Source organism: Synchiropus splendidus, chromosome 6, assembly GCF_027744825.2.
Source record: "Synchiropus splendidus isolate RoL2022-P1 chromosome 6, RoL_Sspl_1.0, whole genome shotgun sequence".
Classification (NCBI taxonomy): Eukaryota; Metazoa; Chordata; class Actinopteri; order Syngnathiformes; family Callionymidae; genus Synchiropus; species Synchiropus splendidus.
In genome coordinates this window covers 12,502,193-12,521,580 of record NC_071339.1, presented here as the reverse complement: position 1 = coordinate 12,521,580, position 19,388 = coordinate 12,502,193, and the positions used below count along the sequence as shown (strand labels likewise).

At 39.9% G+C, this 19,388-nt stretch overlaps 1 protein-coding gene across 13 annotated transcripts in view; it reads right to left on the bottom strand.

Moving 5' to 3' along the window:
* Positions 1–19,388, bottom strand: part of LOC128761115 (testis-expressed protein 264 homolog) — a 38,169-nt gene that overhangs the window by 9,284 nt on the left and 9,497 nt on the right. For all 13 annotated transcript variants that reach the window (XR_008414900.1, XR_008414902.1, XR_008414903.1 and 10 more), the window contains exon 3: positions 7,003–7,162. Coding sequence is in view for 1 of the 13 variants with exons in the window: in XM_053869057.1 (XP_053725032.1) it covers positions 7,003–7,162 (160 nt within the window). In the remaining 12 variants the exon portion in view is untranslated. The remainder of the gene's footprint in view (positions 1–7,002; positions 7,163–19,388) is intronic.

Sequence of the window (19,388 nt, the reverse complement as noted above, 5' to 3'; positions counted from 1 at the left end):
GCTAAGCCATGACTCTCAAAGTACCAGCACGTCTTAATAAAACTCTGCCTCGATCCAGTGGGAGAGGTGGACAAACTGCTGTAATCACAACCACTATACTGTCGTTTTATCAACAATCAATACCGCCACCAGGTACAGGTGAGAAGCGTGTGACCAAGCGGCCGAATGACTCACTCTTATGATACGATGCTTCTCATGTCAGGAGTATTGGAAACATGCCAACGATAATCGGGCTGCTGTGATCCTGATTTTGCTTCTTCCTGACCAAGGATGGTAAACACCTCATAAGTGTAACTCAAGAGAATCCTTGTGTCACAGGTGTGTGAATTTGTCCCACTGATCGGCACTGAAAATGGGGGGGGCTAACAATCGTGTTAAATATGTTCAATTCTGATGAGCAAAATGTGTGTGGGGAGAGCCGACTCCTCCCAACTAGAACTAAGCGACGGGACTATCGGGTGCATGTGAGATTTCTGTCTTGGAGATGAGCTTCTTGGTTGGTGGTGAGCCAGAATCTTCATCTGCGGTGTGTGTCGATGGGACTATCGGGGTGCACCACAGCGACAGACTTCTTTGGATAAAGAAGAAAATACACTACTCTACTATCCAACACATCTATCTCACTTCACAACTTCCTCGAGGTGTACGAAAATATCAATTTACTCAAATATTGCAGTTGTTCATGGTGCAAAACCATATCAATAAAGTGTGCCGTATCAATATTGAATAATTCAATTTTGGGATACATTTGGTTTTTGTGTTGTAGCAAAGCTTCAACTCCCCCCCATCAGCTTCTTCTCATCGACTCAGACAACTTTGGAATTAATGTTGAATACAATACAATACTGAACTATACAGTGTACCGGCATATCAGCTGCAGCCACTAAATTTAAGAGGGAAAATAAATCTTGTTCAGACATAAGCCGCAGTGGTCTATGAGCGGTGCTGTCTGAACTGTAGAAAGTTCTACTTCTAAACAAGGTTTGAAAACGAACTCGAGCACGGAGACTGACACAGGAAATAAACTGGGCAATGTTCTGAACTTGTATCATCAACTCCTAACATCTTTTATTGACATTAAAGCGCTCAAAATGTACTGTTTTCACCCGTGTATCCAAAGTTCCGACACCACAGCCGGTCTCAGCTGCTGCTTCTTCTCTCAGCTATCTGGGAGTAGCTGCTGACAGCGGAATTTGAGCGCTTTAAAGTCAATAAAATGCCTGTGATTTAATCGGTTTGATGTGACGAGGCTCAGTATTTTGGCTTGCTGAACTTTGCAGTTTATCACTGTATTTACCGTCTCACTATGTATCGTCATGTGTCTTGCAGTCCTTCTGCAGTTCCTTCACCCCCTGCGTCCTCACTCTCCCTCCTTCCCATCACAATCAAATGCGCTTTGAGCTTTGCTGTACATTATGATGCGGTCGAGTTTTCTGGTTTGTCACTGGTTAATACTGTGACACTGAGAAAAAGGGCCTTCAGCTCCAGATGTTTTGTGTCCCAGTGAAGAAAACAAGATATTATTAAAGAGAGCAGAGTTATTGCAGCAGAAATTACTTCTTGTCCACTGATATTATTAAGACCGAGCCCTTGATCCTGTGGGTGCAGTATCAACCAAAAAATGGAATTGAAAGTAATAACCTGAACCTGAACAACAAATAACAGCAAGTTGCACAATCAGCAAAAACATAAGGAGTAGAAACAGCACAACTGAAAATGAACTCCATATATGATTGGAGATATTATGTTATGTACACTTCAAGTTACTGAGTACACAGTATATATATATATATATATATATATACATATATATATATACATATATATATATACATATATATATATATATATATATACATATATATATACATATATATATATACATATATATATATATATATATATATACACACACACACACACACAGTGGTACCTCGGTTCTCGACCACAATCCGTTCCAGACGGCCGTTCGAGAAGCGATTTGTTCGAAATCTGAATCAATTTTTCCCATTACGATGAATGGAAAAAGAAATGATACGTTCCAAGCCTTAAAATAGTCTTTTGTAGGAGTGAATGTAGAGCGTCTGCTGCAGGTGCGCTGTTCCTCTATGTGTGTGGCCGCTGCATGTGGGAGGGGTTGCCGAGTGAGTGACGTCTCTCCAGAAGTGAAGAGGTGCCCGGTGCGTGTCCAGCTCTGAATGTGCGCTTCTGTGCAGTTTGGCTGTGACAAAGTCATAAACCAAGTAACGCTCTGTCCCAGACTCGCCTCATCCCTGTCCCAGCTCCAGCCCACAACAGGACATCAAACCCTGGAGTGAGCGCTCCAGCCTCGGAGGTGTGGAGAGCGAGCTCCTCCCCTGTGACACTCTACCACGGTCCAGTGCGGAGACAGGAAAGGTTCTACACCTCAATGTGAAGAAAAAACAGTCAATAAATGTAGCTAACGGGACACGTCTGCATACAGAGGCTGCGTTATACACAATAACAAAGCGCGTTGTGGGTCAGCTGATCGGTCCGCACACATTATGTTTTTTCCGTCTTTTTCGGGGTGTTTGAGTTCTGGATTTTCGTTTGAAATCAGAAGCAAAAAAATCTCGAAATTTGTTCAATGTCCGGGACGTTCAAAAACCAAGGTACCACTGTGTGTGTGTTTGTATATATATATATATATATATATATATATATATATATATATATATATATATATATATACAATATATATACATATATAAACATTTGTGTCAGTTATAGACTGAGTAGACTAATAGTGGTGTCCGTACTCTTCAGCTGGGATCTTGTTAGACTGTCCTCTCACACTGGACCCAAAGCATAAATTGGTTGAGGAAATGTCAAACACACTCACCAATTTCCTGGCTGTTATCCTTCAAAAGCCAATAGAGCAGAAGGTGGGCTACATTCTGGACAGGCCACTAGTCCATGACAGGTCTGGCATCAATAGATGTCTCCTTGAAATTCACTCCGCGAACAATTTAAAATGTGCGGTTAACCTGCAACTTTGCTCTCAGATCTTCGCTGAAGCACTCGAAAATCAATTTTGGAGCATTTTTGTATCGGCCAAAAAGAAGAAGAAAGAAATCCTTTAAAAAGGCTTTGGTTTGGAAGAAAGTAGCTCAGAGGGTTGTATTTATTTGTGAACAACTTCAACCTCTTTCTCCTGTGCTCGGCCAACACATTCACCGCTCATTCTCAGTGTATATTAACTCTTTAAGAGCCATTGGCGCAGAGATTCAACAAGCAACAGTGGTGCATTTAAACAAGCCAAGCAGCAAATATGAAGCCTGACGTAGTTACTACTTTACACAAGCAGATGGCAGAGGCCTGTCACTTCACTCTGGGCAACATTTACGGTTGGTTACATGTAGAGTAAGGCAATAGCGCGATGAAGCCGCTGAGAATAAATTTGAGTCTGATTGCATCATGTTCTCACGGTTTATATGCAGTGCAGACACAATTGAGCTATGAGTGGTAGGGGTGGCGCAGTGAGCTCTTCACACCTTCCAGCTGAAGCTGTTTCAGACTGTTATATTGAACTGTGTAGCCAGCAATGGTGCTGACTGATGAACGAGTTTAACTTCAGAGGTCCAGAATGATAGATGTGGAGTATCTAAAGCAGAGAGTCACGCCAACTGCGTGATAAAACTTAGCAGCCATGCTAACGGTTGCTAACGTGGCGGTGATAGCGTCTCCTTAAACCAACAAATCACGTCTTCTTGTGAAAACTAATGATCAAAACGACCTGAGTGTAGGAAGTTGAAGACAAATCTGCAGATCATCGTCGTCACACAACTGATATCAGGTTTGTCATGTGATCGCCGCAGACATCGGCTCAGATCCAGGAACACACACACACTGCATCAGGTGATACACACAACTTCTTTGGTTGTATAGATGGACGTCATTAGACCGTGATAAGTCCAGGAGTGTGTTTACTTCCGCTGCTCGTGCAGCCGCACAAGCTACAGTAGCTTAGTCCAGCTATTATCCACATTATCCCGGTTGTGGTGTCCGACTAAGAGAAAGTCCTATTTCTCCCGAGTAGTTGGATGAAGCTGTTTACATGCATTTTAAAAGCCAGAACTTTTCCGGACTAATGCAATAAATAATTCAGTTTTCTGAGCTGTCATGTAAATGTGTACATTTTGGAGTGAAACAGAAACAGATGCTGTTTCAGGGCAGAAATAGGTGACAATTCAGTGTAAATAGCAGCGGAGGCTGCAGTGGAGTTCACTGACCTGCTGTTAATAATAATAATGAAGCCCAGCCACCATCGTGCCTTGAGAGGTGAAGAAGAGTGTCACCTGTGACAAACATCTATTAAAGTTATGTAATTCACTATGGCTGCTCGGATGATAAAGAAATACTGAAGATTGCCCTATTTTACGTTATTATGCATTTAAATAATTGGAAGATTCAGAAATGTTGCCCACTCATGCATTGTACAATCTTTATTTTTCCACGCTTCTCGTGTTGTGAGCATGATGCAACTATCCAATTCACGACAATGAGAATGCGCTTTAAACAAAGGTGTTGGGGCTTTTATTCTTTAGTATGTTCACCTCCTCTTTTAATTTGAGCAGTTTGTTTGTTTTATTCATTCTGCTGTATTGGCACACACAAAAATAAATGAATAAAGATTGACGTAGGTAAATGCACCTGGGGTGGGTGAGAAAAAAATGACATGTCTTCTTCGATGACCCCTTTCTCTGCTGTTGACAGATGTGTTTGCAAATACGTTAATTGTTAAAGTGCATTCATGTATAAAGGATGTGCCACATTTAAATGGCACACCAATTTCCGCTGGGGCTAACTTAACAAATGACATGATTAGGAATTAAAGTACACCATAGAGTTCTAATGAGACCGTGAGTCATTAGACCGAGTTGAAGAATTATCATGTCAAGACCAACTCTTTAATGTCAGCGCTCATTCAGTGTTAAAGGATGGCTGTGGAATTTAATCACCAATTTTAGGATAGGAAAGATGGCTGACAGCTTTCTACACGGTTTTGGAAAAGAGCTCCACGTGGAGCAAAATAAGCCATATCAGTGAATGACAGCACGGTTTTTAGACTGCTCCTGAAGGCAGGGTGGTTCCTCTCAGCGTACATGATTCATGCATCGAGGATGAGAGCGTGAGTGAAGGGGTCAGCAGGCTCACAAAGCCCCCCCTGTCTGACACAGGGCCCAATGACCTGGTTGACTTGATACACATCAGGTTCTGTCACAAGACTGAAAATCAACTCTGCTGTGTGACAGGTTTGCCGATAAGGTTCAGTTCTTCTCAGTTTTGTTGTGTTTTGTTTGAAAGTTCTCCCAGTACTGCAACAATTGTGTCTCATAAAATAATAGACTGTATTATTTTATGAGACACAGCCAGTGTACTATATATATATATATATATATATATATATATATATATATATATATATATATATATATATATATATATATATATATATATATATATATATGTTGTTTCCATTCATGATTTATGTTTTATAGAGGACATGTGATGGCTCACTCTGAACCCTTTTGTAGTCATGGTACAATTAACAATTGTTTATATATATATATATATATATATATATATATATATATATATATATATATATATATATATATATATATATATATATGTGTGTACATACGTCCTGTTTTTTGCTTTTCAGCGCTGAGGCTCACATGAAATGGTCACATGGCAAAAGAAATGCATCCAGTCAGCATCTTAGACTCTGTTGCGGGGCAATTTGCGTCTCAAGTGCCCCACGGACTGGGAGGAAATTAGAGGACCAAAACCCCTGACAAATTCAGCAAGTGCACCCAACAACAGCTAATAATAAATACACAACTTATACACACACACACAGTATTAACATCAGTTTTTAATTTATTTGTGCTTGTTTATTTTGCCAAAATAATTTATTTGATTTTTAAATTAACTTCTAGCTTCCAGCACACAATAAGATGCATGTACGTATTGAGATGTTTGACTTTGAAGCTTTCCCAGCACCTCTGAGAATTGCGTTCACCCGCTGCAGCACATAAGGAAAAGAAGTCGGCTTCCCCAACCCAGCAACAGATTATCAGTTACAGATGGAAATAACAGACTATATTCAACAGTAATTCAAATATAAAGTATTTCATAATTGTGTTTTACTGCCTGAATTCACTCTTGAGTGAATTTGAACTTTAGCCAGAGAGAGAAAACATGCGTCACCTTGTTTATCTTGAGATTCAACTCTCACCGTAACTTAATTTAATCTCAACTCCTGAAAAGACTTCAAAAGCGATACTCTCTCATGAGGGTTAATTTGTGTCAGAACAAGCTGTGTTACAGCGGTTTCACCAACCCAGTCGGAGTCGCTCTACAAAATAAACAGGAGTCGTCGCTGAGAGCAAATATAACCGAGGACTCAGACAGCTCCTTGTTGTGCTTGGGCTTTTCATTAACACTTGAGAAGGTGTCAATCACAGCTTCCCTGCGCAAGCTGCTCATAAACTACACAGCAGGAGCAACAAGGTCCAATTCTCACAAGTCCCACCCCAGATGCCACAGTTGTAAGCCAGACACATGCTCCCTGATATTGCGTTTTCAAGGCCAACGCGTTTCTTGAAACCATTGTTACAAAAAATTATATAACCTCGGGAAGAATTGCAAGTTTAGAAATCAACACTGTGTTGGTGATTATCGAAGAGAGAAGCAATGCAGCTTCAATTCATGGATCAGTGCAGCGTTTTCAGGAAAGTAGATGGTGACTCTGTCATCGTAAAGAAAGAGCACAGCCAAAAAGGCAAAGCTCTCGCTTTACCAATGGACTGCATACCTACTTCCTATATTCTCATAAGCTTTGGGTGATGAAAACACAAAGATCAAGACTAAAATATGCTGTGTGGAAATATAAACCAGATCCATATTTATTGGTGAAACAAACTTTTATCAATAAGTGTGTGTGTGTGTGTAAACCAGAAATGAAGACCAAACCTGATATTGTTGAGTCTGACTGTGAGTCTTCCGACAGTCTTCTCTGCGCCTGCCGGACCTCAGGTACATAGAAGTCTCCCTGTCGAGCCAATGGCACCATGAATTGGATGAAGCCCTCTCTGTATATCTCCAGGAAGGGATGAGCACAGAGCCGTCTTTCCTGGAATAAAAATAAATAAAGTGCTTGTGAAGCGGAAATCTGTTTCATTATCACATTTTAATGGTGCATCACAAAAAGGGATGTAGAGGAGTGTCTCTGCCGAGCAGAAATATGAATCATTCTAAAGTGAGTTCACAGTAAAAGCTCTCTGGTACAAGCACCTCACATGGTTAGGGATCATATGTTCAAACGCCCGTTATTCTGCGTCTGAATTCCGCAGCGGTCCATGCTCTATTCCAAGAAACCATTAGGGGGCCGCATTTTTGTACAGACCTTTATATTATGGCAGAACCGTGCTTCACTCTATTACCAGAAGGATGTATGACATGTCAGACACCAGCTCTCCAAGCTCATTAACCTTTCATTAGCAGATTTTGTTATTCCATCCATGCACTGCTAATGTCTGTTACGTTCCCATTTTAGACATGACTACACTTTCAAGCTACTCTGTAATCGTTTCATCAGAACATCAGCTAGTAATCAATGTGATCAAATTGAAACGTCGGGTCTCATTTGGTGAAATGAAACCTGTGTATACTTCTGTTTCAAAGTCTTTTGATTCAGGTTTCAGGCTCCGTTCAGGAAAAGCAGCGCCTTTATTTGCAGCCGCATCAGATGAGAGGCAAAGGACATCCTGTTCCTTAGTTCTTTAAGTGACCAATACGTTCAGATCTTCACTCCAATAAAGGCGTCAAATATCGACTGCTTTCAAGTGAACTTTTGCCTCCCAGAGGTTTTCCACACCAACATGGTTCTGGTTCTCAAACCGAGACTCGCAGAATCTCAGTGCTTTCTATCGAACCAGCCTGTGTTCAGTCTGGTTTTACAAGGACTAAAGTGGGTGGGCTCTAAAAGGTGTCACTGTGGCAGCAGTAAACACAACACTCCGGCAAAATGACAAGTTCGCACCGATATTCAGCAGGACTGCCAACACCCATCCAACTACAGTGAGAAACACTAGGCTTGTCATACGCTCACATGGCCCACATTTCCAGCCAAACGACAGTACTGTATATCACAAGGTTGCCGAGTGCTTTCTCATAAGCATTCATTTTCATTCAAAATTAATGAGCCAATTCAAAATACTAAAAGTAAATAACAACACTGTTTGCTGTTGTAACTGCCAGTCAGTTTATCCACGTCACGACTGATGTCCACAAAAGGCTTTTATTGCTCTTCGAGACGTACTGGAGACACCGTGAAAACTGAAAGGAAAAAGCTATTTCAGCTTTCAACAAACATAGATTACATTACAAAGTAGACATATAGACAATACACAACAAGTTACCGTGTTCGCCTTGTGACTGGGCAGCTAGTCTTTGCGGCTCTGAAGTTTCTAGCAAATCCCGCTGATTCACACTGTACTACTTCCGTTAATATCGCGTGAGATTCAAACAAACTTTTGGCACCCGGAACAACGGAAACAATTCTAAATAAAATAAAGTGTCTTATTCAACATTCTAATCACTCTCAATAAAAACAAATAAGAGACTTTATAAAAGACCATAATCCAAATATGATGTGCACATTTTCTGAAGCAACTCCCATTACAACTGTGTTTAGACAACCATAAGCATCCAATCATCATTGGAATATAAATAGTTGCTTTACTTGGACCATTCTCTTTCATCCTATAATCAAGTCTGACTGACTTTAGATGATGAAAAGATAAGATGCGTACGGTATGTAACAAGCACGTGTATTGGTGATATGTTTTGCAGATGTGACTGTTGTCTGAGTTCAAGTCGCTGTCTCATGCTAGAGCTAAAAAAGTGTAATTGAATTGAATTTCCACTACTTAGTCCATTTCCTTCTCATTTTGTCAACAGAGAAATTGACACAGCCACCAATGAGGTTAGGTTTCGCAAACATTAAAGCGCTCAAACTGTGCAGTTTTCATCCGCCTGTCTGAAGTTCCGACACCACAGCTGGTCTCAGCTGCTGCTTCTCATCTCCGGTCCTCCAAGAGATCGGCTCTGTGGGCGGAGCTGTGGACGCATGGGTGAAAACAGCGCATTTTGAGAGTTGAGGGGCCAATAAAATGCCTAACTATATTTTGACGCTCTTTAAAATCCATATATTAGCCGCATCGTTCTATAAGCAGCAGGGTTCCGAATATGAGAAAAAAGTAGCAGCTTATAGTCCAGATATTACTACAAGACTAATTATTATTAATAAAAAATGGTAAATTAAATTAAAAGATTTTAATAATAACATACCATGTGACTTTATGCCAGTACTATGAAGCCTTAACATCTTTATCATTTAGAGCATTTTTTTTTTCTATTGCAGACGGGAGTGGACTGCAGCACAGGGACGGCAGTAGCTTGTAAGAATGGAACTGACTCCTCTTGGGATTTTTGTTGAATAGTCAAGGTGAGAGGGTCTTGGTACTGACCCAAGACAATGAAAATATGTCACCTTTCACCTGGGAGTGACTGGGATATCACACCAAGAGATCAACAGGCAAAGGAATCATTTATTAGATTTCCTCACAGCCAGGGAGGATGTGACCGAATAAGTTAGCAGGTTTCTCTCTCAGTCATGTTGGGAGTAAGAAAATGTTGCCAAATTAGAATGATAATGTAAAACATGAACTCCCCGGCCGCCCACTGGTTCAACAGCACCAGTCATTAACCTGGTATTGGGCGAACATGCATCCTATGTGGCCAAAATAAATAGCCGTCAGCCACTCTGATCCAAAATGAAAAGCATGGAACATGTTGATATATTCACCATTCTAAAATGACTCTCCGACATGTCTTTCTGGTAAATGATGAATTATGTATAACATCTTGGCGCATGTGTGAGAAGACTTGCATCTTCCCAGATTTTTTTAATGTCTTGACAGATACCGTTCGTGCGAAATCCCTTTGTCCCCAGCAGACGGATGTGTTAAACAAAGTCAAAGAAGTGACAAGTAGGTTGCTGCTAAGTGGAGTGACGAGCGTATGCCGTGGTGGGGTGATCATGCTCGCAGTACCATCTCCACACAAAATATTCTTTGAAAGAAGAGACTGTTCTGTGACGTGTCACACCATCTGTCTCTCAGCCCAATTATGACAGCCTCCGGCTGCTTGTCAGTTTCATCAACTTCACTATCATCAATTATGTGTGCATTTTCAAAACTGGAAACATCTGTAACCAGTGACCCTCTTCAAAAAGAAAGTGGAAGACGAAGGGATGCTTCCTGTCTGAGCTAAAATTAAGAGCAGAGTAAATCGCAGCGCAGCCGTTTCTATCACGTTGACTTGGGGTTTGTCCTGCAAATCAATCTGGTAAAAACTGAGGGATGATCTCTGTCAATTGATGATATTAACTTCACAGCGTTCCTCAATGATTGAGGCATTATCATATAAATTGTTATGAAGATGAAGGTTCATAGGGTGACTCCCTGGTAATCGGAGTTGGCTGGAAATGATGGGGATATAGAAGAACCACAATGACCAACCCTGAAGGGAAGCTAAACGCTAACATGGAATTCTGGTTGCACTGCAATATAGAATCCAATAAACACATGAAATTTTAAAAAGCAGTTTGATCTGAAATAGCTGCAAACAGTTTGTACATTTTCATGTACAATGTTATTACATTAGGTTACGTATTTAGCACAGCAGTCACTTGTGTGTTTAGTTGTCAACAGAATAACTCAGAGAACAGATAAACATATTTCAATAAAATACTCAGGGTTCATTTGGATGTTACTGTGTATCCCTCCCGACTAGTGATTCAAGTGTATGCTCGCTGAGAATGCGTCAGTGAGAGTGTCAACTTCAAACTGTGAACTTGTCTTCTCACTCTCTATGCAAATATTATTCAATTAATATTCATAAAAGCCAATCCACTATTTATTGAAGTCAAGAAATTCCACAACATAACAAATGCTCCAAAATATCTCCCCAAAAGTTCATAATAGACAACTTGACTAAATAAAACTTCACTTTGGTCCCTGTGGTCAGGGAGTCATGTAAATAAACAGCAACACTTTTGTCAGAAGCCTATACACGTTTTAGGCAAAGATGTTTCATTCACCATAGGCTGTAGCCTTGGATGTTCAAACACTGTCGGCATGCAACCATGTCATTCGAGACCAACAGGAAATCAAGAAAGAGCCTTAAATATCAGACGGTAATTTTGGGAGAAGATCACGTGGTGGGTGGATATAAGCAGCTTGAGGGAGGACTCTAGTAGAAGTGATGGTGTTGGCATTGCTCTGAGGCTCACAGACAGAGATGTTGATGAGAATACAGACACAGCACAGCCCTTGTAAAGAAGATAAAGTAGGTTTACGGTTGACTTTTACTGCTAAATATTGTGAGGAAGAAAAGCATTAAAAAAAACAAAAACAGCAGTATTAAATGGAGGCAACAGGAAATTGTGAATAAGAAAAAAAAAAGTTTTGGGAGTCGAAACCATATCAAGTCCGGAATCCATCATTGCCTTTCTTGAGGACCAACCCATCCTCACTACGATGGCGTAATATATAGACATTCGGAAAGTGGACTTTTGCGTCCCATAAAGTAAAATGTTACGCGCAGGTGTTTTAATGAACTGAAAGACTGTTTTCCTTCCATAGCGTTCCTGGCAGGGCGGCGTGGATCGTGCATTGTCGCACGGAGCATCAACTACTGATGCACGGTGCATCATGTACATGCCGCATCATGTACAGGGCAACAAACGGCATGGCCGTTACCACAGATAAAGCTCTCTTCACTGAATTACATCGAATGTCAGTTGGTATATTTGGCCCCTCATGTGGCTGTCCATGCTGAATGACAGGAACACACATGCTACTATTACTGCTACTAGCATACTGTGTTAGAAGATGCTTTATGTGTCAACAGTGCAACGCTGTGGGCTGCCTTCAGCGTCGGTATAGGTATAAGATGCACTTTCCCAACATCAACATATATACACCATGTGAGCGAGGATGTGTCGTGGGCATTGGGGTTTCCAACCTCCTTCCATAAACGATGAACTGAAGACACTGAATTGTGCAGTCGTGTGTGTGCATGCATGAGAAGTTGTTTGTATGTGAGCCCTGCTGGCGACCTGACCAGGGTCTCCCACCTACATAATGAAGGTTACTTTTTGACTAATACATGACTGGTCAAGAAAAGCCACAAAACATTGAATTGCTGTACTGTAATTTTATCTGAAGATAGTCTTTGCCTTCCTCTTCAAAGACTACAAAGAAAGGCTACAGCACAAGAACCTCCTCTCTGCAATCTAAATATGCATTTAATGATGCAGTTGATGCATATGGAATAATAATAACCCTGGAAATGAGAAGTTGTTCATGGATCATTCTTGGGTTCAAAAAGAGGTAAACACCAAGATCGAAAGGCTTCATGAGACTGAGCTCAGGGAGATACATGAGTATGTGTATACGTGATGAATCCAAAAGCAGAATGAAAAAGTGACTAAATTGAGTCAATTACCAAGTGAGCTTTGGCGGTTTGACTTCCAAGTGTGAAATGGCCGGTAAATGTTTGGAGTCGACAGCCTGCCCCATGAGGTTTTAGAAGCCATGAGGTCATTTCCTCTGAATCTTTTGGCCGGCAGACTGAGGGCAGAGGGCAGCCAAATAATGAGACCGTCAGTGGACTGGGCATATGTAGGCCTCTCTAATTGGGGAAGGATTGTGGATCGTGCATTATTGATTTTTCTTAGGTTTTCCACATTCATTCGAGTCCAGACCAGGAGGCGCAGGAATGAGCTAGCGTGCTCAGTCGTAGATCCAAATTCCACACCCCTTTGATTTCCAGAGGGAGAAGCTCATTGTTTGAGAATGAATTTATTCATCTTTTCAAACACTACGGATCAGACAAATTTAAATGAAGAAAAAAGATAGCTGGATGTTAGGACCATGAATTATGGCATGGCTAAGTATATACATTGATAAGCTGCTACGTCACAAACACCTTGTAATGCAGGTTCCAAGTCTATTTATATTGCAAAATAATATGAGAGTGATCGAAAGGGTTAAGAGGAAACATACTTAGTGGGTCACCGACATCGATTCAACCAATACAGTAGCTAGTATGGTATAGCTAGTGTAGACAAAAAAAAAAAAAAAAGTTGTTTCTCTTTATGAACATTAACTACATAGTGATTTTGACAAGTGATGGAGAGCTTTTTTACCTACTTCCTGATAGATGTTATAACTCATCACAGAGGCACATTTCAGATTCTTGCTTAGTGCAAAACTGCTCTGAATATGATTCACTTAAAAAATTGTTTTACACTTATTTAGCTTAGAAATTCGACAGCGCCAACTTTGCAGACGATATATATGACCACTTCACTCTCTATATTAGAGACTCTTTAAGAATGGCTTGCTATTGTATTGCGCGCGTTCAACTTGCAAGAAAGTGCCTGAGGCCAACTGATGGTTAATTTGCAGTAAAGCTCTTTGTGTCAATATAAAATAAATAGATTGTGTGTATATGAACATCGTAATTACACTGTGGTGCATCATTATTCATAAGAACAAGTGTCAAGACCAAGATGTGGTTGTTGTTTATGGAGAATTTATTAAAGCGCTGATTCACACACGGCAACAAAGGATAAAAAAACAAATCAAATTGTTTAAAGTGTCTGGAATTACCAGTGCAATCAAGCAATACATATATACACACACGCACACTCACACAGAGCTGTGCAGAGCCGGCTCCTTAATCACCGCTCAGACAATTTCCCATGCTTGTCGAGAGCTTCGAGCGACTCTGCAGCTCCTCGGGGAGCCGGAGAGGGATAGTCAACATGAGGGAGAGGATGTTCTGGTGTCCTCGCTTTCCAGGTTCTGTGCCTGGGGAACAACATCTGCGCAGGGATTCTCTATACAAATACTTCATGTGTGTCCTTGAAAAACAAGCAAAAGCGGGAAGGAATATTTTTAGATAAAAAGAAAACAAGATCGGAGTCCTGGGAAATACACAGCTATTCACTTAGCCTCCACTTAATGACTACTGTCCAGTGACCAGGGTTTGCTACCAGTGAATGAATCTTTTAAGTCTGGCTTGAAACGCTTGTCTCCCTATGCCACTTACTGTAACCATACAAACTGATGATGCTAATGGCATCTTTTTTTTTTTTACATCTAGAGACACATCTGTTTAGAATCTTCAGTAAGGTCGGCATGATTGAAATTTTTTGGAATGTTTTTTTTTTGTTCTTAATTCCCAAAGGATGAAAATGCTCACTTGACTGACAAATGTGATCATCACTTTTACATTGCTGTGTATGTCATTTATCAAGTCTTGCTTTTTTAGCACAATTTCATTCTTTCAACACACATCATCTCTTTAATAACTACATTCACTTTCTTTCTCTGGGACCAATGCAGCTCCATCTACGTACATAAATAGAAAGGGAGATATTATATTTTTATAGAATTTTGGTGGATAAAAATATGTTTATTTTGTCCAGGGCCATCGCCAATTTCATTGCACTGCACTAGAATGTTGAGTGTTGTATTTTGTTGGACCTTTACACTTGAAACACTTTGATATTTCAAGTCCATAATCTTGATATTTAAACATAATGACTCATATTTTAGTCCATAAATATTCTGCTGTTTTTCCATATGTGACTTAGATGTGGAGAATTGAAGGCAGTTCAGAATATGTGAATAAAACTCAAGCAAGTGTCTCCCAGTTGAATCCGACATTAAAAATGTTGTATTAGAATCCCCATAACTCTATTATATTCTATCAAAATGATGATACTTCGCTTCATACAGGAGATATAAACAGACACATTTAATGCAGAGGAAGAAAAAAACCGAGGATAACCTGTCAGCAGTGGACAAGAAGTCTGTCAAACAATGAGAGCCTGAAGAACAGTGCCCTTTTCTAAATGATGGATCTGACACTTAACAACTGAGTAGACAGGTTGAAGAGATGTGCCAAGGTAGCATATTGAGAAATGAAGACAGCTATAGCTCAGTGAAGAAAGGGACGAATGGATGTTTTTAACCGCGGAAGAAATGTATGTGAAAGTTTAAAGACTCTTGAGAATGTCTTGAGAAAGAACTTCTCTCTGCTGCCTCTTAAACTATATAATATTATATATAATATACATACTTCAGAGATCAAGATACCACAGGGTCTACGCTGTTTGTGGAAGCTAAAAATAGGTTGGACGAACAAGATGCTTATGTCCTACTGTATATTCAATAAGATACGCATAAACAAATCATCTACACAAATTACTATGGCTCCAATTTCAAGAGACTCGCTTCAATGAATTAATTACAGAGAAAAAAATATTTATCAATCCAAATAAAAGATTAATTGTACATAAACACGATGCATTCAGCCCTTCACAGTGATCATTTTTCAGTGCCTCAATTCCACATGCTCTGCATTATACAATTGTATGTCATGACCAAAACAGAGAAGAAGAAAACTAAATGAGATTGCTATGATGGATATTTAAAGTCAAATATTAAAAGGTCAATTATTAATGATTAAGTAGGCCATTTTTTGTTGCGTGCCCCTACAATTACACAACTAAAACTGTTAGGAAACCCCTCAGAGCCAATAACAGTAACGTTGATCTTGACAAAAACAAGCCTGATCTAGTGGCAGTCACCAAAAGAATTCCTAGACCAAAAGAAAGAGCTGTGAAGTGAAACACTCAAGTCAGTGAATAAAAACCTACATCCTTATGAGAAGGCGGCAACGGGGGGACCAAAGTAGTTGATAATGACTTTCTAAAATTCTGCGGGCCTTAAGTAATGTAAAAATATCCCAGTTTTTAAGCACATGATTTCCATTTCCTGGCGCGGACCACAAAGAGAAGCACTGCGCCATCTATTAGAAAGAGAAATTTCACATTGGACAAGTGAAAAGTACAGTAATCAAAACCTGTACCCACAGTCAGTATTCATTTATTCAATCCCTTTAGAAAAAGAAAAAGGTTTTATAGTTAAACTTTTTATATAGTTTGACAGTTAAGAACAAAAAATAATTTGTACATCGTACTATTGTGACCACACATCATCACTGAGGTAAAACTAATCCGTTTCACAACAGTCTAAAAACAGCTCACGTTCCAATCCAACTATAGGAAGAGTTGATACTGAAGGTTCAAAAAGTGTTCGTTTCCCTGTATTAGTGTCTCTCTTCGGTTCTATTATTGGACTTATATTCTCATTTATGATTAGTGACTCGGGAGTATGGATGCACTGTCTTTATAGCTTCACCCCCACAGTAATGGTTATGGTTTGGGCACTTTGCTCTCTTCCAAGGGTCCCAAAATGTACAGTTATTAACTGGCGACTCTACATTGTCTGCCAATGTGCACACCAAACCTCTGACCCGTCCAAGCTGTTGAGGGTTTACTTGTCCATGACCCAATAGAGATCTAGGTCCTGCAAAAATTGCACACAGAAAGGTAGGAATCAAAAGCACTGCTTGATACGTGGGCCAGAATGTCCTCTTACGTCGTCTTACTGATACAAAATATGGGAGAGAACACATTGAAAAGTGATCAGGGTGTCAAGAAAAATAAACTTCCCGGGAGGATTGGTTTAAAGTAAATAAACTGCAGATTTCAGCAGGTTTCTACAGGGTCAAAAGAATTCAGAGCCATCTACTTGTTTCTTCTGTGTGTGAGGATGACATATCGATCAGTCATCGGAAAGGCTAGACGAAGGTTGAAGACCTGGATTTAGGCAGGTGGTGAACTCAGTCTGACTCACTAAAAATTGAACAGAGGTAGAAGCTCCTAGAAATGTACTTCATGGAAGCAATTATAATGTAATGCACGGAATGCAGGGTGAAGGAGCAAATGTTAACTTTGTTGTTTGGCAAAAGCTTGATAGTTTTGAAGTGTTAATTGGAGAATGTGCTGATAGGGAATTTCAAGAAGCTAAAATACACAAAAATACACACAATACTTGCTTGATACTCGATATTTCAAGTGAACAATATTGATATTTAATGAATAAATACTTGGATATGTTTGTACTATTCAGGTGTATTAAGTCTTATGGCCAGCACTCAGTAAATCGACTTCCCTCTTCAGCGGTAGAATAGTTCAATCTGAAATTTTAAATGTAACTAAAGGTATGCCTGAAATGAGTTTGTAACAATAAAATCACTTTAATGCACATGATATTCTGTCTTCTATGTATTGTGATTTTTTTCCCCATTAAAAAAAACATCTGTTAGGAATATGACAGCCACTCTCACCAAACAGAGTTCTCACGCTTGCAGCACCTCAGCATACGCCGAAGCCAGCAACAAATCTGACAAAACCAGCATGTACAAGTTAGCCAATCACGACACATGGTTCAGCCAACACGGAAGAGGTAGGACTGATTCGGTAAGAGTGAAAACTCCTTCATATATGCACATTTCCCCTGGTAAATGAATAAAAATATCTTTGGATATCTTTGAATTGTCCTTGGACAAAAATGGGAAAACAGATGGGTTTGGGTATGGGCGATCTGGTATATTCAATGGAGTTAAATCATTTGAAAAAATGTAGTGTATTTGTTGGACAGCTTTGTTTACAGACAATCTATGAAGTGTGCTGAGAAGTAGTTTGGAATTAATAGGATTCCTAACAGCAAGTAAGTGAAAGAAACGATGAGCACAAGTTGTGTGGCTGCTTTAAATGTCCAGCTGTCGGCCTCTTACATCTAACATTAAACCATTTAACCATTTCCCGTTGTTTCGGTGTTAATGACAGTAATCCTCACAATTACAGAGGACTTCACTTCTTAAGTGCTGTCCTCCTCTCACACACGTGTTTCTATTTTTCACCAGCTACAGTAACATTTCCTTTCTTCTACACCACTGTATTGCGTGTAAAAGATGAACTAACATTCCCTCATCTGTTTCTTTGTTCGACTTCCCCAACAAGGAAGATGACTGGTGTAATTCTAGAGCTCTGCTACGCACGCTGCATTTCATTTTAAAGCCATGTGAGGAAACAAATCAGTGGCACAGGACATAACAGGAGGCAGTAATAGCTGTCAGTACAAACAATTCAGGTGTCACTCAAGCAACAATACTCTTTACCACAATGTATTCAGCCTAGACGAATGAAAGAGGCCCCTTTGAAAGTCAGTGAGCTGTATGAAGTAGTTAATTCTTAAGCCCTTTTTATTATCTTTCCCATTTTCTCTAGTTCATTCGCCGAGGTCCCAAACCTCAGGACCTTGGTTAAATGCACCCGCGATGATGTCGCTCTTATACTTGAATGGTTCAAAATTGCCTCCTGGATTGAGACGTGCTGAAAATCCCTCAAGAGGCCACTTGAGCAGATTCATTTAATTTACATTTCTATCTATAACGAAAAACACAATTGGACTGTTAAAATGTTGTAGAGCATAAAAGAGAAGACGTCTCAAATGACTGGCAGAATTTGTGTTTCTTTTGTCCACGGAACAAATTGTATGGTAATTTCCTTGTAATATTAACAGACAGAAAAAACGGTAACATTTTTACTATTAACTGGAGATGGTTCTGTTGCGGCTTTAATGTCGCATTCCCACGCTCACTGTTGTCTGAATGCATTAGACCACAGGAGTCAAATTCAATCATGAAAACAAATTTGTTAAAAACCTTCGGCTTATTAACTGTTTGCAGTGCCTTATGGACTAACTGGTGGAAGTGCTTAATGCCAGCGGGGCATTTCCAGCAGACTTAATAAAATGACGTGTTCAATGGAATATAATTACACAGCGCAGCAGATGCACAAGCAGGTATGAGATTGACAGACATGCACTAGGCATCGAGTCTCATTTTCGCATCACAAGAGCCATGGCATACATTTTCGTGTTTTCTTTTGTCTTCCGTTTTTCTTCTATCAAAACTTCAAAAGCGACATCAAGCTGTCAAATAGCCATCAAATAATGCGAGAGGCTCATGAGATGATGCGACCAGAATTGTTATCAGCTAAACATTGGGCAAAAGTTATTTTAGTTTATTTTAGGGTTTAGAAAAGCGGTTGAGGAAATGTATAAAACCATTATATTCAGTTAAAAACTAAGAATTAAACAGGGTAGCACAGCGCATAAAATGTTTCCACCACTCTGACTGAACTCCAACCTGTGAAATCTGATCAGCTCCCTGAATCCAAGAGTCACTAAGAATGAGAACAACTGATATCATAAAGTGAGGAAAGAAAAGAAATCCATGGTTAACATTGCTGAAAATCCCTTTTGCACGACTGTTTGTTTGGTTCTGGTTTCATGACACTACAATGG